The sequence below is a fragment of the Somniosus microcephalus genome, chromosome 7 (assembly GCF_052327205.1).
Source record: "Somniosus microcephalus isolate GS21.2 chromosome 7, FLI_Smic_1.0, whole genome shotgun sequence".
NCBI classification, from domain to species: Eukaryota; Metazoa; Chordata; class Chondrichthyes; order Squaliformes; family Somniosidae; genus Somniosus; species Somniosus microcephalus.
The window spans coordinates 266,542,915-266,566,798 of NC_140993.1; the positions used below are offsets into that span (position 1 = coordinate 266,542,915).

General features: G+C 46.8%; 1 protein-coding gene across 1 annotated transcript in view; it reads left to right on the forward strand.

Annotated features, from left to right (window-relative positions):
• Window positions 1–23,884, forward strand: part of pkhd1l1.1 (PKHD1 like 1, tandem duplicate 1) — a 248,397-nt gene that overhangs the window by 4,350 nt on the left and 220,163 nt on the right. The window contains exons 3-13 of the mRNA XM_085993995.1: window positions 55–141; window positions 228–372; window positions 889–970; window positions 1,509–1,566; window positions 4,072–4,165; window positions 7,335–7,388; window positions 8,151–8,224; window positions 8,317–8,359; window positions 10,893–10,963; window positions 18,339–18,449; window positions 19,388–19,477. Coding sequence (XP_085850121.1) covers window positions 55–141; window positions 228–372; window positions 889–970; window positions 1,509–1,566; window positions 4,072–4,165; window positions 7,335–7,388; window positions 8,151–8,224; window positions 8,317–8,359; window positions 10,893–10,963; window positions 18,339–18,449; window positions 19,388–19,477 — 909 coding nt within the window. The remainder of the gene's footprint in view (window positions 1–54; window positions 142–227; window positions 373–888; window positions 971–1,508; window positions 1,567–4,071; window positions 4,166–7,334; window positions 7,389–8,150; window positions 8,225–8,316; window positions 8,360–10,892; window positions 10,964–18,338; window positions 18,450–19,387; window positions 19,478–23,884) is intronic.

Below are 23,884 nucleotides of genomic sequence, written 5' to 3' on the forward strand. Positions count from 1 at the left end.
CTCTGTCACTCTCTCTCTCTCTATTTATTTATTATTTATTTATTTATTTTTCAGTTTCCCAAACCGTTCCCAAAATTTTTGAGATATATCCTCGATACGGCAGCAAAAATGGAGCAACCAGGCTGACGATCAAAGGGCAGGGTAAGGAAGATTCTCCTCCTCCCACAATGAACTGATTGATAATCCTTTCTCCCGCTGGTTTTAATATACTTTGGCTGCCTTCACAGGGTTTTCGGGAGAGAATCAGTTTGACTACAGAGCAGGAAATGAAAAGCTGGGCAACAATGTGCAGCTGGTATCGGAAACCAGCTCCATCCCTTGCGACGTGGAGAAAGATTCCAGCCACCAAACACAGATCATTTGCTACACCAGGTAGAGGTACATTCAGTCTCGGTGTGCTGGCTCACTCTGCAAGTGTTGGGCAACTGGGTCACTCAAGGTTATAAAAACTCACCACCTAGTTAGAAAACTTATATATAGAATCATAGAACCGCACAACACAGAAGGAGGCCGTTCGGCCCACCATGCCTGTGCCATCTCTCTAAAAGAGCTGTCCAATTAGTCCCACTCCCTTTTAGCTGATTACATTTCAGAAGAAAGCCAGACTTGGGAGGGGCCCTGACGCCACAAGGCTGTGCCAATCTGCGCCTAACCCCAATTTAAATAAACCAGGAGCCGGTGAGCTCCTTGTTGGCCGAAGAGAAACTTTACCTGTGTGGATTTTCTCAGTTATTTGATTTGAAGTCTCAGATACCCAGCTGATCAAAGCGAAGGATTTTAAAATTCTGCTTTAGTTGTTGATAGTCAGCGCTTTGCTGATGTTTCATCAAAGGTACGGTGTGTAAAAGGTGTTCCTTTGGCTGAAATGCATGTTTTCCTTTGTTTTAGACCTCTACCAATAGATACCTATCGCGTTGTCGTGAGTGTAGACGGGGATCCTATCGATGGCAGCAGCAGGATGACTTTTTATGTAAGTGTAACGTTTTTTGCACTCACATACTTACATGAGCATGTACTCCCACTCCAAGCCCTTTATGTGCTGCTTACACCATGATGCTCCTGACTGGTAAATATAATGGGAAGCATTAACCGATTAAGAAACCACACTGTGATCCTAACATTTAAAAAATAAATCAAACTTTGGGACTTTAAGGTGTAGCCACTGTTGGCTCTTCAAAGATTTTTTTCCCCATTTAGTAAGTGAAAGTATACTGCCCCCTCCCCACCCCCTCTTCAGGTCCATATTCCATTTTTTGTGGAAAGACTAAGGGGTAGATTTTCACCCTCACTGCCTGGGCTGTAATCTGAAGCAGCGGATCACTCGCCCATTAAAGAACCAGCCTGATTTTCATTCCATGCCTATGCAACTCTCCCCCATTACATTCAGAAAAAGACCAACTGTTGGGAATGGGGGGGGGGGCTACAGGAGTATGACACCCACCTTCCAACTGAAGCTCAAGACCATGATTTCACCAGTAACTCATTTATGTTTTTTTTTCTTTTAACAGTCACACAACTATTATACCCCAACCATTGATGACATTTCTCCAGTGTCCGGATTGCCAGGTCTGTGCTAAAACCATGTTCTTAGATATTTTCACAATGGGTCAGAGAAGAAAATCTCTCCAGAACACCTCACGTGCTTACTTGTATAGCTCGTCCGCCTTCCCATGGAAATAGCGTGTAAACAGAGACAAGTCTCAGCTGAGGAAAGGATACATTTTGGTACATTCATGAAACACGCAGACTGATTGATAATCTCATCGGCCCGTGTAGTTCAGGAGCTGAGTAAGAAGAGTGCAGTTCAGCTTTAGTGAGGCAGCTAACAGTTCATCCTCTTAGACAAGACTTAACATTGCATTTCCCTACCAACAGATCCTTCTCACATTAATCATTCTGTGTGCTCTCTGAGATGAGGAGGAACTACTTCACTCAGAAGGTGGTAGGTCCATGGAATATGCTGCCCCAAAAAGCTGTAGAAGCTACATCATTACATAAATTTAAAACAGAAATAGACAGTTTCCTAGAAGTAAAGGGAATTAAGGGTTACGGGGAGCGGGCAGGAATTTGGACATGAGTCTAGGTTCGGATCGGTCATGGCCCTGTGGGTAGCGGAGCGGGCCCAGGGGCCATGTAGCCTGATCCTGCTCCTATTTCGTGTGCCTAATTCTGTTAGATTCAGGAGATGGTTCTGTGATAGTGGATTGGCGGTTAGGATCAGGTCAGCCATGATCTTATTGAATGGCGGAGCAGGCTCGAGGGGCCGATTGGCCTACTCCTGCTCCTATTTCTTATGTTCTTATGTTCAAGGGGGGCACGGTGGCATAGTGGTTAGCACTGTTGCCTCACAGCGCCAGGGACCCGGGTTCAAATCCGGCCTCGGGCGACTGTCTGTGTGGAGTTTGCACATTCTCCCTGTGTCTGCGTGGGTTTCCTCCGGGTGCTCCGGTTTCCTCCCACAGTCCAAAGATGTGCGGGTTAGGTTGATTTGGCTGTGATAAAATTGACCCTTAGTGTTAGGGGATTAAATACGTGGGGTTACGGGGATAGGGTGGGATATGTGTCGGTGCAGGCTCGATGGGCCGAAATGGCCTCTATCTGCACTGTGGGGATTCTGTGGATTCTGTGGAACACTGTGTTTCAGCGTCTGGAGTTTTCCAACTATTTGAACTCCTGGGAGTTTTGGGGTCCATTCTCAGAATGTGCATTTGCTCTGAGGGTGACACTGGGGTTTCTCTTTGATACAACGTAGTGGCTTGCTCGGCCCCTTCAGAGAGCAGTTAAATGTCAACCGCGCTGCTGTGGGACCATGGAGCCACATATAGGCCACCCTTAGCTTCACACAAAGGGTAGTAGAAATCTGGTGGTACTCTCCTGAAAAAAGCTTTCGAGACTGAGGGTCAACTGAAGATTCCAAATCTGAGATTGGTAAGATTTTTGTTAGGCAAGGTTATTAAGGGATACGGAACCAAGGTGGTTAGATGGTGTTAAGACACAGATTGGCCATGATCTCATTGAATGGTGGAGCAGGCTCGAGGGGCTGAATGGCCTCCTCCTGTTCCTACGTTCCTATCGGGTAAAGACAGCAGGTTTCCTTCCCTGAAGAACATTAGTGAACCAGTTGGGTTTTTTACGACAATGCAACAGCTTCATGGTCACTTTTACTGGTGCCAGATTTTTTATTTCCAGGTTCAGTTTTTAAAAAATTAAATTCAAATTCTCAAACTGCTCTGATAAGTATTAGAGACGTTCATTAAGCCTAAAGAGGAAACGTGTCAGGACCTGCCATTGGGCCCTAGATCTCTGCCGGTTTCTGCCGACCTCCAGCTCCGATTTTGGCGGGAGATTGACGGAACGCCCGGGGAAACGGCACGAGGAGCCATCGGAACAACTTGTCTGGGGGGCTACACCGATCTCCCGCTGAAGTTACCGTGCAACGTCAGGACAGCCCTCCCCCGCCCACCCATCCCCTCGCCATAGGAATGCAGAGCCAATGACTTCAGCAGCACCACACGGCAGCTGTCTCCCCCAGTTTATATTTCTGGTCCTTGTAACCACCTTTCCACCTCATCTCCCTCCCCCCTCCAATTTGGAGCTGTTTTGTCCCTTTCATTTCTGTCTCTGAACTGTCTTACCGACCTGGTTCCTCGTCCCTTTTGTGCTTTTTATGCCCTTTGACAGTCTTGACACAGATGACCTTTTGCATATCATCCAGCAGTTTGCAGCTTTCGCAGCTTCTCTGTAACCACAGCTGGCTCATCCTCCACCCCCACATGTTTCCTTCTTCCAATAGTGCCGTGGGATCTTTTTACGTCCACCTGAGAGGGTAGACAGGGCCTTGGTTTAACATCTCATCCGAAAGACAGCACCTCCGACAGTGCAGCACTCCCTCAGTACTGCACTGAAATGTCAGCCTAGATTGATGTGCTCAAGTCTCTGGAATGGAACTTGTACTTTGAAAATAGCACCTGTGTTAATGTTATGACAAGTTATAACTTTGTATACTGTGCTTCAGTGTCAAAATTCTTTAACCGTTTCCTTTGCTATTTCTGATTTCCTTTTGGTTGCTAGGTCAAATCATTACCATCCATGGGAGAATTCTTACTGATATCTACGGCAGTGATAAATCAAAGGCTGCCAATCACAAAAACACCAGGATTTTGAGGTAAAAATATGCCTTTGAGTAAACTGTGTAGATGCAGCCCAGCCGTGCACACGATGCGGTTTGGATCCGGCTCGAGGGACTGAATGGCTTACTCCTGTTCCTACGTTGTCTGTTGTGTGAAAGCAGCTTCTCGATCAGGGCCTTGGTTTATGGTTCAGCCATAAATTATGAATTGACATAAATTATGATAATGCGCAGTTCTCTTTTTAACCTTTTTACTTTCATCGTCGCTGGGTCGCAATCCTGGAACTCACGACCTAACAGGATTGTGGAAGGCCATGGTTTGTGATAAGGAAAGGAAGTTTGGGTTGTCCTTGAGAATCCTCAAACTAAAACATCTAGTCAAAAGAACAGAGCACGACGCAGCAAGACGAAGCCTTTCAAAGAACATAACAACATCAAAAAGGAGTCGGCCATTTGGCCCTTCGAGCCTGCTCCGCCATTCAATAAGATCATGGCTGATCTTCTACCTCATCTCCACTTTCCTGCACTATCCCCATATCCCTTGATTCCCTTAATATCCAAAAATCTATCGATCTCTGTCTTGAATATACTCAACGACTGAGCCTCCACAGCCCTCTGGGGTAGAGAATTCCAAAGATTCACCACCCTCTGAGTGAAGAAATTTCTCCTCATCTCAGTCCTAAATGGCCGACCCCTTATTCTGAGACTGTGACCCCTGGTTCTAGACTCCCCAGCCAGGGGAAACATCCTCCCTGCATCTACCCTGTCAAGCCCTGTAAGAATTTTGTATGTTTCAATGAGATCACCTCTCATTCTTCTAAACTCTAGAGAATATAGGCCTAGTCTACTCAATCTCTCCTCATAGGGCAATCCCCCCATCCCAGGAACCAGTCTGGTGAACCTTTGTTGCACTCCCTCTATGGCAAGTATATCCTTCCTTAGGTAAGGAGACCAAAACTGTGCACAGTACTCCAGGTGTGGTCTCACCAGGGCCGTATATAATTGCAGTAAGACGTCTTTACTCTTATACTCAAATCCTCTTGTAATAAAGGCCAACATACCATTTGCTTTCCCAATTGCTTGCTGTACCGGCATGTTAACTTTCAGTGATTTGTGTACAAGGACACCCAGGTCCCTCTGAACACCAACATTTCCCAATCTCTCACCTTTTAAAAAATACTCTGCTTTTCTATTTTTCCTACCAAAGTGGATAACTTCACATTTCTCCACATTATATTCCATTTGCCATGTTCTTGCCCACTCACTTAGCTTGCCTATAACCCCTTGAAGCCTCTTTGCATCCTCCTCACAACTTACATTCCCACCCAGCTTTGTATCATCAGCAAACTTGGATATATTACATTTGGTCCCCTCATCCAAATCATTGATGTAGATTGTGAATAGCTGAGGCCCAAGCACTGATCCTTGCGGTACCCCACTAGTTACAGCCTTTGTAGCACATCAGAGGATGATCATTGAATCAAGCCTTTTCAAGAAGTCCCCTTTTATTCTCCTAGTAATGCACCTTACCCTATTCTCAGTATATGGGGTCTAATGGCATTTGTAGATTGGTAAAGCTCATTTACCTGTGTTTTTCAAACCTCGGGGGAGAAATTCATTATAGCCCAGGAATGGGCACTAACTTTAGAAAAGTTTGAGATTTAGCATCAGGCGCTAATGATTCAGACTGCACGCAAAATTCCGTCTCATTGCTGAAAGAAAGGATTGGAGCGCTAATGGCCGAGCTCAGTGGCGTTAAATTCAAAGCGCTGACCAATATTGGGTGCAGCCTGATCTCAAGTCATCATTGCCATACGCTTTTCCCAGTACTTAAAGGGGAGGTTCATTGATGCTGCAGCACCTCATTCTCAGCAATGCTGGCTGTGCAGCTGCCTCAGCAAGGAGAAGCACAACAAGGAGAAGGAGCCGAAGGACTGAAGCAGGTGTACTCATGGTAGATCCACCTCAGTCGGGTGGTCAGGATGATTGAATGCTTCACCAAATGCTACATACCACCATCTGTACCACAAGCTTCACACACTGCCCAAAGCACCACATCCCCAGCGCTCACCCACCAACAATCTCTACCTACCAACACTCACACCTTGCACGCAATGACAACTATTCAACTATGGCAGGCGCAAGGGTCATTAGTTGTTGGAATGATTGTGATATGTGTGATATGTTTATGCATAAATTTACTCATGGAGTTTGCAATATTTTGTGGTCTCTCTCATTTCAACTTTGCACCCAGGAGGATGCTGTGATCTGGCATGACAGAGGGGTGGGATGATGGGCATGTGGTGAGCAAAAGGGACCTGGGGTTTAAGTTATCCTGGTGTGAGGCTGGAGGTCTGTTTGGAGGAGGTGGCAGAGTTCTGTGACCACCACCTTAGTGATGCGGAGCCCTCTAATATACTGCTCCTCGCTTCATTGAAGGTAGGATTGCTGTCAGAATACTCTTGGAGGTAAGGCCTCCTGTTGAGAGCCCCGATAGCCCTCCTCCTCTCTCTGGCCACATGTTCCAGTCTTTCTCGCTGCCTCTGCTCCCTCTGCAGTAGATCCTGGAGGTCGAGGGAGACTGCCAGTACAGCCCCCATTAATGTAACCAAGTGTAGCACTTTGATATGTTGTCAGAATAAATGTAACTAATCTTTGCTATCCATAACACTCCTGAAACTAAAGAACTTTTAAATGAATGAATTAAACTGTTGCACAATGTCAAACTGACAAGGAAGCAGTGAAACGCCACTAACCTGACAGCTGCGACTCATTACTCATGATCCTTTTAAGTAGCCCCCCTGGAGCCGGCATCCGCCTGCTTGACGCCTCCTTTCCCTGTCGCTGTGAGGCAGGGGGGCGACAATGAATTTGGCAGATCGGGCACCCAGTGAGCGTTGCACGCTCACTAACGTCACAACCTGCCTGGTGTTGAAGTCCCCGGCGGTAACTGTTAGTGGCAGCACTACGAGGGTGGTGGGTGGGCAGATTTGCCGTCTGGCGCTGGATTCGCCTCGCCCGAGTACTACTGCATCAGCGCCCCGTTAGCGCCCCCGCCAGGTGCTAATGGGGGTTGCTAACCAACTGAACGTCTCCCCTTTGGTCTTTTTTTATTTAGAGTGAAAATCCTTGAAAATAAAAGTTATAAACAGAAACTGCAAATAACAGTGAGTAACTAATCACGTAACATGTTTTTCAATTCCAGAGTCTACGCTGGAGGAATGCTTTGTGACCTTCTTCATCCTGATTCCGATACGTTGTGAGTTTTGTAACACAGATTGTAAAACAGTTATGGGTTGAGGAAGTTCTATTTGGCCAGCTTTAGGGTCAGACTGGATGGATGAACTAAAGTCCTCTCACTGCAGTATCCAATTAATTGATTCAGGCTTTTCGTTTCCATATTTTATCCAATTCATTCTGTAATTTCGGAGCTGCGATTCCAGCGCCCTTTCTAGTTTAGTGTCACCTGCAAATCTGACCAATTTGGGTTTCTGCACACAAGCCATTGTTATAAATTAGAAACAGTGGTAGTCTGAACAATGCTCGCTGGGGCACTCCATTCAGTACTCTCCCCAGCCCCCACCCACCCTGCCTCCTCTAAGCAGTACCTGTTATTTTCCACTCTTCCAAGAGACATGAATTGGTATTAGGCAGCCGTGCAAAACAAGAGGTTTCGAATCGGCAGCCCGATTTCCGTTTCCGTTCAAGTTGATTCACTATTACCCGTTTTGCACTTCAGCCCTAAGTTCAATTTCACCCCCAATTTCTTATCCATACCCAAGTCTCACCTTGAGTCTTTGCAACTTTCAGCTTGACGAACAGCCTTTCAAGTGGAACTTCGTCCAGAAACTTTCTGGAAGCCTAGGTGCAAAATATTGTCAGGCTTACCACTGTCCATGAATAAAGGATTTCCTTTACAGATTCAATCCTGCCATTAAATTAACGAATTTTACAAAGCTGCATTATTGGCAATATTTATAATATTATTGAAAAAATGCAAGCTTTTATTTTACACTTGTAGGTATGGATTGAAACTTGACTATGAGTACAGTGACAAAGGCACAATGACTTGCAAAATGTCTGGAACTTATGTTGGTAAGGTTTATATTTGTTTCATTCATTCTTATATATTACATTCTAAATGCAGTAACTGGTATGACATAGCAACTTGTAAATGTTTATTTCAGGTCACCACAATGTGAGTTTCATTTTGGACAATGGCTACGGAAGGTAAGATATTTACAACAATAGGATGTGAATTTAAAGTTATACAATAGTAATTATACAGCACCAGGCACTGTGTGGAGTTGTACCATGGTTCCTATGCAATTATACAGTATTAATTGCATAGCACCAGCTACTATTTGCTTTTCACATGCTCCAAATATGTCACCACTGTGGTCAAAATATATAACTTTACTTTGAATGGGGATCTTAATTTTTCAAGAAACTTTGAAAGATATTCAATTTTTGGTACAGACCTGATTTTAGGAGGTGGTTGGGGGGGGGGCGGTGCAGGGTGGCAGCAATGGTTTGCATGTCTTACTTATCTAACTGGGAATATCATATCTCCAGGATGGTAACTACAGAGGTATGTTGATATATATGTATTCATATCATATGTGTAGCTGGAGTGCCCGGCGGTGCCGAGGATTTTTCGAGGGCATGTTGTTGTTGGAAGAGAGAGAGAGAGCGACTGGGGGGAAGAGAGAGAGCGACTGGGGGGAAGAGAGCGAGCGACTGGGGGGAAGAGGGGAGGAAGGGGGAGAAGGGGGGCAGAAGGGGGAGAAGGGGGAGATGGGGGGCGGAAGGGGGAGAAGGGGGAGGGGGGAGAGGGAGAAGGGGGAGGGAGGCGGGGGGAGCAGGGGGCAGGGGGGAGGGAGAGGGGGAGGGGAGGAGGGGGGGGAGGGGAGAGAGGAGGGGGGGAGGGGAGAGAGGAGGGGGAGGGGAGAGAGGGTGTGTGTTGTGTGAGGAGACGGAGACTCTGCGCAGCCCCGGTTGATACCATCTGAGGTGAGTCTCTGTCTCTCTGCACTTAGCTAAACGTCTGAGCTCGGGCATTGATGTCCTCCCTCCTCCTCTCCTTCTCCCTCCTCCTCTCTGCTCCCCTCCCCCTCTCTCCCCTCCCCCCCCCTCCCCCCCCCCTCCCCTCTCTCCCCCCTCCTCCCTCCCTCCCCCCCTCCCCCCCCCTTCCCCTCCTCCCCCCCTCTCTCCCTCTCCCCCCTCCCCCTCCCCCCTCCCCCCCTCTCCCCCCTCTCCCCTCCTCTCACTCACTCCCTTTCACTTTCTCCCTCCCTCCCTCTCCCACCCCTCCTCTCACTCACTCCCTTTCACTTTCTCCCTCCCTCCCTCCTCCCACCCCTCACATCCTTCCCTCCCTCCCCTCTCCCACCCACCCCTCAGTCTTTCCGGCCCTCCCCCATCCCCGGCCCTCTCCCTCCCCGGCCCTCTCCCTCCGGCGCCACTCGTGATATCGCGCTACGGACGCAACCGCCCAGGAGACTCCGTGCTCCCGGCAACGGGTACCCTCCCCCCTCTCCCTCCGGCGCCGCTCGTGATATCGCGCTGCGGGCGCAACCGCCCAGGAGACCCCTTGCTCCTGGCCTGAGTCAGTGGACGTGCGAGCAACGGGTATGGGGGCGGGGGGGGGGAGTAAAGAAAAAAAAGCTGTCGGCCAGCCTTCAGGGTGGGTGAAGAAGCCGGAGGCCATTTTGTCATGTCGGTTGGAAGCAGGCAAAATGTCTTTTTTTTAAATAAAAAACTGCAAAATTTCTTTATTTTTAAAAAAAGGAGCTACAAAGTACAACATCGGAAATTTGTATTTTTTTTAAAAGAATCCCTCCTAACTACAAAAGCCGAATTTTTTTTAAGGAAAGAAGATATAAAGTTAGAAGATATGCTGGCAAACAGATGCCCAGGCTTCAAGGCTTGAGGCCTGAGGCCTGCAGGCATCAGACCTCGAGAAAAAATTGACATACTGGACTCATTTATTACACGCAAATAATATAATGAGCTAGTTGGGCTCCTAAGTACTGAATTTGTGCTGCATAAAATCCCCTCCACATGTACAGAAAGTGGGAAAAATAAATAAACTTACGAATCAAGATGGCTGACACTCACCTCGGTTCAAAACGATTAGGCCCGCCCACACATGCACCAATTGGTCGACCGTCATGTCACCGAAGCGTAGGATTGGTCAATCGTCCTGTCACTCGACTCTAGGAGGGCCCGCCCGCACGCGCGACGAACCTGCCCCTGCCACGCAGCGATTGGTCGACTGTTGGGTCGCTCGACCGTACGATCGGTCGACCTTAATGTCACTCTATGCTAATGAGTGGATAATGAGCCGAATTTTTAACGTTTTTTGGATACCGCGGGCGCAATTTTTGTCTCGCCGAAACGTAAATACGCTTATGGCCGTTCCGGAATCGTAAGCTTTTTTTTGATGTAACGCACGTGTAGGTACGCTCTATAACTTTAGAGTGTATAGCCGGATAGACACACCAAAGGACAGACAGACAGACAGACAGATCGATCCTTTTATAGATAGATATGTATGTATATATTATATATGCATGTATTAAATATTAATTTTTCAAACAATATATTCCAAAATGCATTATCTTTATAATATTTCATAGTATTAGACATTAGATTGAAATTGTTTTAAAATTCACAATATACAGAACACTGAAGCAGTATAGACCTGACGGACATCCTGCTTTGTTTTAATTGTAAGTTGCCCCGATTTTTCCCATTGCAGGTCTTTGCCTGATCTGAAAACTTACTTTGTTTCTTCTCTCAATAAACTCAGTATGTTCCAAACCTACGCAGGTAAGGACATCGTCATTTACTTGGGTTAACTGGCTGTGATTCCTTCTCGTTGTGCAACGTCATGTTGACTGTGGAGCTGTAGGCCGCGTACCACCATCTCCATGACTCTTGGGCGTGGGCACTATCTTAAATATCAAACTTACCAACAACTTACATTTATATAGTGCCTTTAACGTAGTAAAACATCCCAGGGTGCTTCACAGGAGCGTTATCAAACAAAATTTGACACTGAGCCACATAAGGAGATATTAGGGCAGGTGACCAAAAGCTTGGTCAAAGAGGTAGGTTGTAAGGAGCGTCTTAAAGGAGGAGAGAGGTGGCGAGATTTAGGGAGGGAATTCCAGAGCTTTGGGGCCAAGGCAGCGGAAGGCATGGCTGCCAACAGTGGAGCGATTAAAATAGGGGATGCGCAAGAGGCCAGAATTGGAGGAGCGCAGAGATCTCCGAGAGTTGTAGGGCTGGAGGAGGTAAGGAGGGGCGAGGCCATGGAGGGATTGGAAAACAAGGATGAGAATGTGACCATCACTGGGAGAATTGAGTGATTTCACCCTCCTGGCGGGAGTCGTGCTTGAAGGGCGGATTGGTGCTCAGCGTTACAGCTACCTCTGAGCGTAGCTCCCTGCTCAGAGCCAGGGGATAAGTGAACTTACCTGTACAGTCCACTGAGGAGGAGATGTGTTTGGGTAGTGAAGCTTGGTGCGGCTTCCCAAGGATGTTTGAGATCTTATACAATAGCAAAATACTGCGGATGCTGAAAATCTGAAATAACAACAGAAAATGTTGGAAACGCTCAGCAGAACCAGGCAGCATCCGTGGAGAGAGAAACAGAGTTAACGTTTCAGGTGAAGGGTCCCAGACCTGAAACACTAACTCTGTCTCTCCCTCCACGGATGCTGCCTGGCCTGTTGAGTGCTTCCAGCGTTTCCTGTTGTTGTTTTATGTTTGCGATCTTTATTGGCATTCCTTTTCTTTAGCACTAAATCTCGCACTAACTTATTGCGGTTCAGGCTTAGTTTCGTAGTAATTTCGTTTAATTCTAACAACAACCCCATGGCAGTTGAAAGGGCAACATTCTTCTCTGCACTAATTGCAGATAAAAAAATGAGTAAAAACTGGTATTTCGTGTGACAAAAGTGAGTTATTTTTGTCTAGTTTTGCACAAGTCATAGAATGATACAGCACAGAAGGAGGCCATTCGGCCCATCGTGCCTGTGCCGGCTCTTTGAAAGAGCGATCCAATTCGTCCCACTCTCCCTGCTCTTTCCCTGTAGTCCTGCATTTTTTTTCCTTTTCAAGTATTTATCCAATTCCATTTTGAAAGTTACTATTGAATCTGTTTCCACCGCCCTTTCAGGAAGTGCATTCCAGATCACAACATCCCAAAAAAATTCTCCGCATCTGGTTCTTTTGCCAATTATTTGAAATCTGTGTCCTCTGGTTACCGACCCTCCCACCAGTGGAACCAGTTTCTCCTTATTTACTCTATCAAAACTCCTCTGTCCCTGCAAATCAAGTAAACTTACAGAACCAATTTAAAAAATGGCAACACTCCCAATTGCTGTAGCAAGCTTATTTTGATACAGTGCTGCAAGTTTAATTGGTTACAAGCTGGAGCTTACAATATTTCAAACTTAAGCAATGATGTGCGATTGGTTCAGTTTGTACAGGAAACTCTTTTTTTTATACGGGACCGGCGTGGTGCCGGTTTATCAAAAAGTCCAGATTACAGAGAGGTATAGTAAAAGGTATGAGAGCTCCGTACACAGCAACAAATCCAGGCTTCCCTGTTGCTTAGCAACAGGTGCAGGAACCCCGGCCACAGATCCAGGCGTCCCTGTTGCTTAGCAACAGGTGCAGGAAACCCGGTTACACGGCCACAGATCCAGGAACGGCCACTAATATGAAGTAAAACTTACCTGAACCTACTCCTGAATTTTGCCGGTTAACAGAGATTTCCGGTTATTTAGGTGCCAGTAAATCGAGAGTTTCCTGTACATGACTGATGGTTCCCTTTCAAATCTGAGTGTTGGGATGTTCCAAACCCAGAAAGTCCCAGCAACCCTTTCCCAAGATACAAAAAGAACCCGTTCTGTTCAAATCAAACAGTCAGTTTGAAAATGCTGGAAGAGAAAAAAAACATTCCAAGTAATTAATTAGGCTCCCACAGTGGCAGGAAATTCAAGGAAACCGAATATTGTAGGTGAGTTTCTCTCTGCCCTACACCCAGTAGCACCCAAAGCACACGTGATATGCAGAGGAAAAGCACCCTAATCACTTGCTCTCGTTCTGCTCCTGACTACTACTGCACCTGAACTTCCTCAATGGGCTGCACGTTAAAGAAAGAAAGACTTGCATTTATATAGCGCCTTTCACGACCTCAGGACGTCCCAAAACGCTTTACAGCCAATGAAGTACTTTTGAAGTGCAGTCACTGTTGTAATGTGGGAAACATGGCAGCCAATTTGTGCACAGCAAGCTCCCACAAACTACAATGTGATAATGACCAGATCATCTGTTTTAGTGATGTTAGAAAATAAGAACATAAGAAATAGGAGCAGGACTAGGCCACTTGGCACCTCGAGCCTGCTCCGCCATTCAATAAGATCATGGCTGATCTTGGCTCAAAGCCACTTCCCTGCCCGCTCCCCATAATCCTTCACTCCTTTATCTTGATTGAGGGATAAACATTGGCCAGGACACTGGGGAGAACTCCATTGCTCTTCTTCAAAATAGTGCCGCGGGATCTTTTACATCCACCTGAGAGAGCAGGCGGGGCTTCGGTTTAATGTCTCATCCGAAAGACGGATCTTTCATCCATATTCAGGCCATATCAGGATTGCCAATGGAAGAAAATTCTGGAGTTTAGGTGCAGGTCTGCACATCCCAGAAGATCTTCCTTTGCCCCCAGTGGGGATGGACATCTTTACCTTTACCCCGTCCCATGTCATTGACAGCGGGTGGCATGGACCACATTGACCCCTCCGACACCCGCCCCTCCAGTGGCCGCTGGTGGCGGACAATGCTTCAGGTGAAGAAGTGCCACAGGGCGGACATGCGTGTGTCTGGTGGGCTCCATCGTGGAAGACTTTCTGCAGGACAATGTATAAAGACTGTGGGGCCAACACTCCACCGTGGGCCCTGGATGGAGCATCTCCTGCTGAAAGGGCTCATTTGCGCCCACCCGGGATCTCCACGGTTGAACCCCGCCACAGTCCGTGGGGTATGGGGGAGGTCCCATCATTAGGATGGCAATGGCAGGTTCCCACAGCACCAGGGGCACATCTAGAACCACCCCCCCCCCCCCCGGAAGAGATTGGAAGGTCTGATGGACCACCCAGTGGTGGGGAGTGGGGGGCTGTTAGGGGGCCGCATTCACATTTTAATTTTTACAGATTTTGCAGTCTTTTTTAAGGGGGCTCAAACAGTGATCCTGGCCCGAACTCCCTCACCCCCCCACCCCCAACTTCCAGGCCCCACAGCTGCTGGCGGTTGTCTTTTTATACCTGGTCCCACCATGCCACTCTCTGCTGACGCTATGCTTAGTGGGACCAGGCCTAGCACTGACAGAGGGGGGGCGTCCAGCCCAGAATCATGAGCCGGAGCCTTGAAGGTGGGAGTGCTCGGGAAGGGCTGCAGATTTCCCATGCCGCCCCCCACCCCGTGTAATTTAACATACAGATTATGGGGGAGAAATTGGGTATCGCCCATTTTGGGGCACTAATATCAGCCGGTCGCAAAGTTTAGTGCCCGGCGCTAATTATCGCCTCCGACTGCAAAATTCGCCTCTATCGCCCCATGAGGTGATTTGAGCGCTAAATCAGGCGCTACACACCTCTCTTAAGGCGCTAACGTCGGGGAGCGAGGCGCTACCTCAGAACGCTACTGAAGCTCAGGCGATGTCAGTTACCATGGAAACCAGACATGGCGTCGTCCAGTTCTTAAAGGGGAGGGGCCATCTTCCTGGCCCGCCACACCCTGTTCATTGCAGCCTTGAATCTCGGCCTGGAGTGACCTCGAAAGCAATTGTGCGGAAGCACGAATGGATAGGCCCAGGGAAAGAGCTCGGCACTTAGGAACCTCAAAAGTGGTGCTGAGGGCCAAAACTCTTTAGGACAGCGTTAAAACCAAACATTTTGCTGACAAGAAAAGGCAGGAAGCGCCCGCCTTTAAATAGCGCTCCCCCAGCCCCATCCTGACTTGAATACGTTCCCCTCTACCTGTCGTTCCTAGCGGCAGGCGCTAAGGCAGGGGGCGCGACTCAATATCCGGTCCGGGGTGCTACCGGGGCGTTACACGCTTGACTGACGTCACGATCTGCGGGCGCAGGAGATCGTGGTGGTAGTGTTTAACGCCGCCGCAAAATGTCTGGTCAATTTTGTGAGCGGCGCAAACATCGCCACGCCCAGGCGCTAGTTGCTTTGCGCTAATCAACTGAATTTTTCCCCTTATATGTTTAGCAACACTTATTGGCTGGCTTTATTGTCTTCATTTGCTGTAGTTTTATTGCAAAGCTGGTTGTAAGTGCAAAAGTTTTGTTTGGTAGCTAGCATCAGGGGGCAAAAAATTCCAGGCGAAAAATAATTTGCTGTAAAAGTGTCATCTGGGTACTTGGATTGAAGCATCTACTGTGGTTAATCACATCTCTGGGCTCCAAACACAGCAATGGTTCTGCATCAATAACTGTATATAAGAAAATACAAATCTGCAAAGATTTAATTCACCCCATCATTTAAGCCCTCTCTCAGGATCCATGTACACTGCTTTATCACCCTCCTACTTTTACAGCAGTCCCCATATCCCTTGACTGCCCACTGAAACAGTAATATTGCCTGTCTCTGACTTCTATTCAATTCTGCATCTAGTGCAGCTCAGACTCGATTCTATACCGCTCTCTGTAAGAGGGAAGGCTCCTATGGAGACCGACTTGACAGTAGAGCTGGTCACAGAATTGACCCAAAAGTCTTGTATCCACAACCCATATTGCCATCCAATGGTATGTTGGCCTTCGCAGTGAGAGGGCTCGAGTACAAGAACAAGGATGTCTTGCTGCAGTTGTACAGGGCCTTGGTGAGACCGCACCTTGAGTATTGTGTGCAGTTTTGGTCACCTTATCTTAGGAAGGATGTTCTTGCCATGGAGGGAGTTCAGCGAAGATTCACCAGGCTGATACCTGGGATGGCAGGAATGACGTATGAGGAGAGATTGGGTCGATTGGGCTTATACTCGCTGGAGTTTAGAAGAATGAGAGGGGATCTCATTGAAACTTATAAAATTCTAACAGGACTAGACAGACTGGATGCAGGAAGGATGTTTCCAATCGCGGGGGAGTCCAGAACCAGGGGTCACAGTCTAAGGGTAAGGGGTAAGCCATTTAGGACTGAGATGAGGAGGAATTTCTTCACCCAGAGAGTGGTGAACCTGTGGAATTCTCTACCACAGAAGGCAGTGGAGGCCAATTCATTAAATATATTCAAGAAGGATTGGATATATTTCTTAAGGCTAAAGGGATCAAGGGATATGGGGAGAAGGCAGGGACAGGGTACTGAATTTGGATGATCAGCCATGATCTCATTGAATGGCAGAGCAGGCTCGAGGGGCCGAATGGCCTACTCCTGCTCCTATCTTCTATGTTTCTATGAGGCTCCTGGCCGTGAGCCGAGAGCCGATCCTTGCCGAAATATCCCTGGTAAACTAACACGATGTGAAGTAGTTGCTCTTCAAGCCTTGTGCTTTTTTCTTTTTCATAAAGCGGGTTAAATGCCCATGTTGTAGAATTGAATGACAGGCGATGGAAATGGTGGCTGGGGGACAGACTCGGGGCGGGCAGCTAACGGGGCACACGGTTCTTGGAGAGGAGAGCCTTGGGCCGTTTTTTTGGGGCAGGATTGTGTGCCTCAAAACCACCTGGAAAGGGCAGGCAGTTAAAATCCAGTAATGTCAACATCAAGCCTAGAAAATCTCGGGACTGTTTTCATTAGAACAGAGGAGTTGAAAGGGTGATTTGATAGAGGAGTTTAACATTATGAAGCAATGGGACCGGGTAGATAGGAACACTGTTTTCAGTGGTAGAGGGGCCTAGACTGATGGGACTTCATCAGTGGGACTGATGGGACTTGGATATAAAATTAAATGTAAGAGATTTAGGACACTGAGCAGGAGAAACTATTTTTTACACAGAAGCTGTGAGGCTGTGGAATTCACTACTGGCGTTAGTGATTGAAGCAAAGAACATGTCAACATTTAAGAGTAGTTCTGACAGGTGTCCAAATGAAAAGAGGAAGAAAGGATATGGGAACAGGGCAGGTACATGGGATTAACACTGCAGGCCATGTGGAGGATAAGCACTGCTTGGTCCGTGCGGCCTGATTCTGTGTAATTCCAAGATACAGAATAAAAGTCATTCTACTCTGTTCCAAAATTGTCCCTCAGCCCCAACCCCAAGCCTGCCCTCACCCAACTTTCACACAGAAGTTCTTGCATCAGGGGGGGTTACCAGATAGCAATCGGGGATTTGGGGGGGGTGTTCTTGGCTGATTTTTTCCTCCCAAACCCGGGAGAGAGCTGAAGCCAATTGCAGAACCCCTATCACATAGAAACATAGAAGATAGGAGCAGGAGTAGGCCATTCGGCCCCTCGAGCCTGCTCCGCCATTCAATGAGATCATGGCTGATCATCCAAATTCAGTACCCTGTCCCTGCCTTCTCCCCATATCCCTTGATCCCTTTAGCCTTAAGAAATATATCTAACTCCTTCTTGAATATATTTAATGAATTGGCCTCAACTGCCTTCTGTGGTAGAGAATTCCACAGGTTCACCACTCTCTGGGTGAAGAAATTCCTCCTCATAAATGGCTTACCCCTTATCCTTAGACTGTGACCCCTGGTTCTGGACTCCCCCCCCCCCCCCCCCAATCGGGAACATCCTTCCTGCATCTAGTCTGTCTAGTCCTGTTAGAATTTTATAATTTTTTATGAGGCCTGTATGCAAAAAGCCAGGATATGCTAGAGACACTCAGCAGGTCAGTCAGTATCTGTGGAGAGAAGTGAGGAGTTACTGTTTCAGGTGTCGACCCCTCGTCCGTTCTCTCCACGGGTGCTGACTGACTCGCGGAGTGTTTCCGGAATTTTCAGTGTCTGTTTCAGAATTTCAACATCTGCGGCATTTTGCTTTCTGGCAGTCTCGCCTGCTCGCTGGGTAAACTTGCTGATTAACTGAGAATGAAACTATCCTAACATAACATAAATATCGACGTACGGTTGGTTTAATATCAAATATCGGTTGGGGCTCTACTCTTTGGAGTAGAGACGGTTTTGAAGTGTATTGTAGTCCTGAAAACATATGGGGTTAAACACAATGTGTGTTTCTATCTTTCAAGAGGTGACTGGGATCTACCCGTCTGAAGGGAGTGTGGAAGGAGGCACCCGCCTGACTGTGACCGGGCGGTTCTTTGATGAAACAGACGCCCCAGCCAGAGTTACTGTAGGAGGTATGTAAAAAGAAAAAAAGTTGCATTTATATAGCGCCTTTCACGACCTCAGGACATCCCAAAGTGCTTTACAGCCAATGAAATACTTTTTGAAGCGTAGTCACTGTTGTAATGTTAGAAACACGGCAGCCCATTTGCGCACAGCAAGCTCCCACAAACAACAATGTGATAATGACCAGATAATCTGCTTTTGTTATGTTGATTGAGGGATAAATATTGACCAGGACACCGGGGATAACTCCCCTGCTCTTCTTCGAAATAGTGCCGTGGGATCTTTTATATCGTGGCTTATGGCCACGAGATGGCAGACGGGTCCTCGGTTTAACGTCTCATCTGAAAGACGGCACCTCCGGCAGTGCCGCACTCCCTCAGCACTGCACTGGAGTGTTAGTCTGGATTATGTGCGCCAGTATCTGGAGTGGGACACATGACCTTCTGACTCCGAGGTGAGAGTGCTACCACTGAACCACGGCGAAGATCTAGTCTGTGGAACATGCTCCATTTATTATTAAATAACTCTGGGGTAGATGGACCAACCCAGCCTGGAGCTCCGGTCAATGGGAGTTGACTCCTACCTCCGACTAATGCTTCCTCCGAGCCTGGTTTCCAGCTGGGAGTGCGGGATCAGTGAATCTATCCTTTTGTGAAATAAGTTTTTTCTTTTTACCCCTGTCCTATTTTTTAACACCACTTATAATTTGATCATTTAATACAGATACAGTTTGGACAGCGTGGCTTATGGCCTGTGATGTGAACCCATTTTTATTTGAACATATCTAAGGTCATTTGCAGTGAACCTGTCATCTATTCCACTGTGATCAGTAAAGAAAAAAGATTGCTTTCACTCAACAAACCAGACCGTATTCAGACTAGAGGTAGAACGAAACCCATTCTTCTATTTTTGGTTTCTATATTTGTTTTCTCCATGTTTTACACAGGTCAGGGCTGTGAGATTCTAACAGTCAATACAACTGAAATAATCTGCCGGATCCCAAAAGAAATCGATCTTCCCACAACAGTTTTTCCAGGTGATGTTTATTAAATTTTTAATTCATAAGTTTTCTTTGAGACTTTTAATTTAGTATCTATGTTAGACAGTTGTCAGATTGTATGTTCAGCTGATGTCAAATGATATATATGTAAAGGCCTTAGTTAATGAAAATGGATAGGACTACACATATACAGGGCAATGTGTTAGAAATTCAATGTGATGTGCGACTTGCCAGTTATTATAACTTAATTCATATGTTTGGTATCCTAAAATAGATCTATTATGCTCCAACTGTATCAGTACATTCTCTCTCCACTCCCCCCCCCCCCCCCCCATCTATTTTGGGTCAATCAGAAACACACACAGACTCGAGTGCGGCAGAATGAACCAATATTGTTTGTAACCAAAGGTTTGTACCGGCTATAGTAACAACAGAAAAAGCTGGAAATACTCAGCAGGTCAGGCAGCATCCGTGGAGAGAGAAACAGAGTTAACGTTTCAGGTCTGGGACCCTTCATCAGAACTGGAAAAAGCTGGAGATGTAACAGATATTAAGCATGTGCAGAGACAGGGGGGGGGGGAGTGGTTTAGGCGGGGAGTAAGGAATTGAAAGAACATACTGTGCTTATGTAAGAGGCAGGAAAGATATGTGCTTTCAATTCTTTCCTCCCCTCCTAACACCACACCCCCCACCCCCGTCTCTGCACCTGCTTAATATCTGTTACATCTCCAGCTTTTTCCAGTTCTGATGAAGGGTCCCAGACCTGAAACGTTAACTCTGTTTCTCTCTCCACGGATACTGCCTGGCCTGCTGAGTATTTCCAGCTTTTTCTGTTGTTATTTCAGATTTCCAGCATCTGCAGTATTTTGCTATTGTGTTAGTGCCGGCTAATTCAGGAACGGCTAACCTGTAAATAAGTTTAGCCTATAATCGAGGCAGGCCGTCTGATTTATTATTTTATGGTACGAGGAATGATAGGGAGATGATGAAATCTCGATATGAAAACTGTATTCTGTTCATTCCTGTACTCGGTGTAAAATAAATCACTTTGTTGGTTTACAATCAGCTTTATCTCATTAGGGCAATTTTTAATCTGCCTTCTGAAAAGACAGGAGTATGAAAATGGAAACACTTACCACATCACAGTATCCAGTACACACAACAAGGTGTCTGTTGTTACAATCCCCTGATCACGCTACCATTTACCGTCTCTCTCTGGTGATCTGCCCACTGCTTGCTCCAAAAAACCGGGCGGTTAAACACATTTTTTTTCTTTGTAAGGTTCAAAAGCAATTAATGACATCTAATATCAAGCGTTTTTTTCACTGCAAGAAATTGGAATCGTGACTTTCCAGAAAGAAATCTGTTGTTCACCAACCTCAACCCATGTTTTTTTCTGGAGGCTCTGGGGTTGGAGCTTCATGCTGGTCTCAAAGATGGAGGCATAGGTCTTAAACCCCTCCCTGAGTAAGTAATGAACATACGAAAATGGAGAGGAACTGACCAGCTGATCCACTGACCCCGCCCCAGACTGTGCAACTTATGTACCACCTGACCCCCAATCCATCAGCCCCTTACAATCTCCTGGGAGAGACAAAGGGGGGCGATTTTTCCCAGCCCTGTGGAGGCGGGACTTCCGGGAAAATGGCAGAATCTGGGAGCGGGTACACAACCCGCCCCCCAACCCGACTCTGTGCCATCTTCCCAGGAGGCGGGTACCTGACCCGCACCGGGTCCCGTCTCCTCGAGGCGGGAAGGGAATTAGTGCCAATTAACTGCCTGTTAACAGGTAGCTAACAGGCAGTTTTTTGGCTAATCCCTATTTTGAGCCCTAAAGTGTGGGCTTCCCGACGGCTCCGAACCTCGCCAGGGTCAGCGAGGCGAGCCGTGGGTCTGCGGGGGTCGGAGGGTCCAGAAAGTGCGCTGTGGAGGTGAGCGATGAGTGCAAGTGCGGAGAGGTAAGAGTGTGAGGTGAGTGTGGAGTGTTTTAATAAGATTACTTACCTTTGCTTCTTCCTCAAGGTTTCATCCCTTTAGGCTGCGGAGCTGCCTCATCTCCACGGCAGAGATGACAAAATGGCTGCTGCATTCTCCGATGCAACAGCCATCTGCTTTCTGCTCAGGAAAGCTTTCTAAGTGAGTCGTGAGTAAAAGACTCAACTTAGAAGACAGATTGTCAGTGTTTGACTGCTTCACAGAGCTGTCAAACGATGTGTGGAGTTTGCACATTCTCCCTGTGTCTGCGTGGGTTTCCTCCGGGTGCTCCGGTTTCCTCCCACAGTCCAAAGATGTGCGGGTTAGGTTGATTTGGCTATGATAAATTGACCCTTAGTGTTAGGGGATTAAATACGTGGGGTTACGGGGATAGGGTGGGATATGTGTCGGTGCAGGCTCGATGGGCCGAAACGGCCTCTATCTGCATTGTGGGGATTCTGTGATTCTGTGAGGCGGGACTAAAACCTGACAAGCAGCAGTCGCGCCTCCATCACGTCCCCATTGATAAAATCACCCCCCCAAAAAAAAGAACAAACCTTAGGCCAATTGATAAACCAAACCTCAAAGGCGATCGAACAAGTTCCAGGAGACCACAGTGACTGAGAGACACGCCCCCCCCCCCTAATGCTCAACCTTCTATACAAAGTCATGTTGGCCACACTCACCAACTCGCCCAGCTCCCTTTTGAATGTGCGCAGTGAATCCGCACTCACTGCACGAACCGGCAGCTTGTTCCAGAGGCCGGCGACACGCTGCGCAAAGAAATACTTCTTGAAATCTAACCCAGTTTTCTGGTTACATAACTTATACTCAGGACTCCCGGTCCTCCCTAACCTATCTAACTCAAATAGCCTATTGACATGGAGCGAATCCAATCCAACATCCATTTCTAGCCTTCTTGAATCTTCTCTGTAATATGCTATTTTCTGTAATGGAAAATATGTTGCTATTTACTCCCTGGTAAATCTTGTGGATGAACAACCTCTTCTTTGGTTAGTTTAGGTTATTAAAACAACTATTGAAAACCTAATTGGACTTGGTCAATAATAAATGATGGTGGATGTATGCAGAAAACACAAAAAGGGTAATTTTTCAAACCTGTACTCCAGATGTGGAACTTGACCACTGCAAATGTCTCTGTCTATAATGAATGGACCAGTGACTCCAGCAACACGGTAACAACTTGCATTTATAGAACACCCCGCACAGCCTCAAATGTCCCAAAGTGCTTTCCGGCCACCCTTTTGCAGTATAGTAACTGTTGTAATCGATTTTCTTCACCCCACCATTGGCGGCTGTGCCTTCAGCGGCCTAAGAAGAAGGAGGGCCTAAGCTCTGGAATTCATTCCCTTCACCTCTCTACATCTTTCTCTTCCTTTAAGATACTCCTTAAAACCTACCTGTTTGACCAAGCTTTTGGCCACTGGTCCTAATATCTCTTTATGTGGCTGGGTGTCAAATTTTTCTGATAACGGTCCTGTGAAGCGCCTTGGGACGTTTTACTATGTTAATTGTGCTATATAAATCCAAGTTGTTGTTGTTGTAATGTAGACTAACACAGCAGCCAATTTGCGCACAGCAAGGTCCCACAAACAGCAATGAATTCAATGACTGGATAATCTGCTTTGATGGTGTGATAGAGGGGTGAATGGAGAGCTCTCATAGGACCTTTCGAGTCCAACTCAATAGGCAGACGGGGCCTTGGTTTAACATCTCATCCACAATGCAGCTCTCCCTCAGCCTAGAATATGTGTTCACATCTCTGGAATGGCTCTTAAACTCATGAACCTCTGACTCAAAGGGGAAAGTTCCAACACTGAGCCAAGCTGGCACATCTGGCCAAGTGGCTGTTAGACTGATTCATTAGACCAGCCTTTAAAGTATATGTTTAATAATTTGGTTCAGAACTCTGATTAAAGACGCTCCACAACATCATCCTTTTTGATAGACTTTATTGGTAAAGAACAGAGCCAACAGTCAGACAGACCATAGAATAAAACCCAGTGAACAAACTATCTTCAATGGAATAAAAAGCACAGATCATACATTACCAATCTGGGTGACGCCGAAAAGTCTGCTAACCTGGGCCAATTCTATCTTGCATGCATGCTCCTGGGGTGGGGGAGTTTTTCCTTGGAGCTGCTCAAAATTTTTGTTTTTAAACCATAAATAAAGACGTGCATAGACTCAGCATCTTTCATGACCTCAGGATGTCCCAAAGCCTTTTACAGCCAGTGAATTACTGTTGAAGTGTAAGGTCCCAGGTGAACTTTTATTGACACATATAGCCATTAACGATTATGCGGAAAGAGTGCAAAACAATTCCATATAAGGAAAAGTTAATACACAAAGATATAGCTTATTTATAGTTCAGTTAACGAGATGAATTCCTATCCAGTGAGCAAACATACATCTTTTACGGTCCAGTTAACAAGATCTGTACAGTTC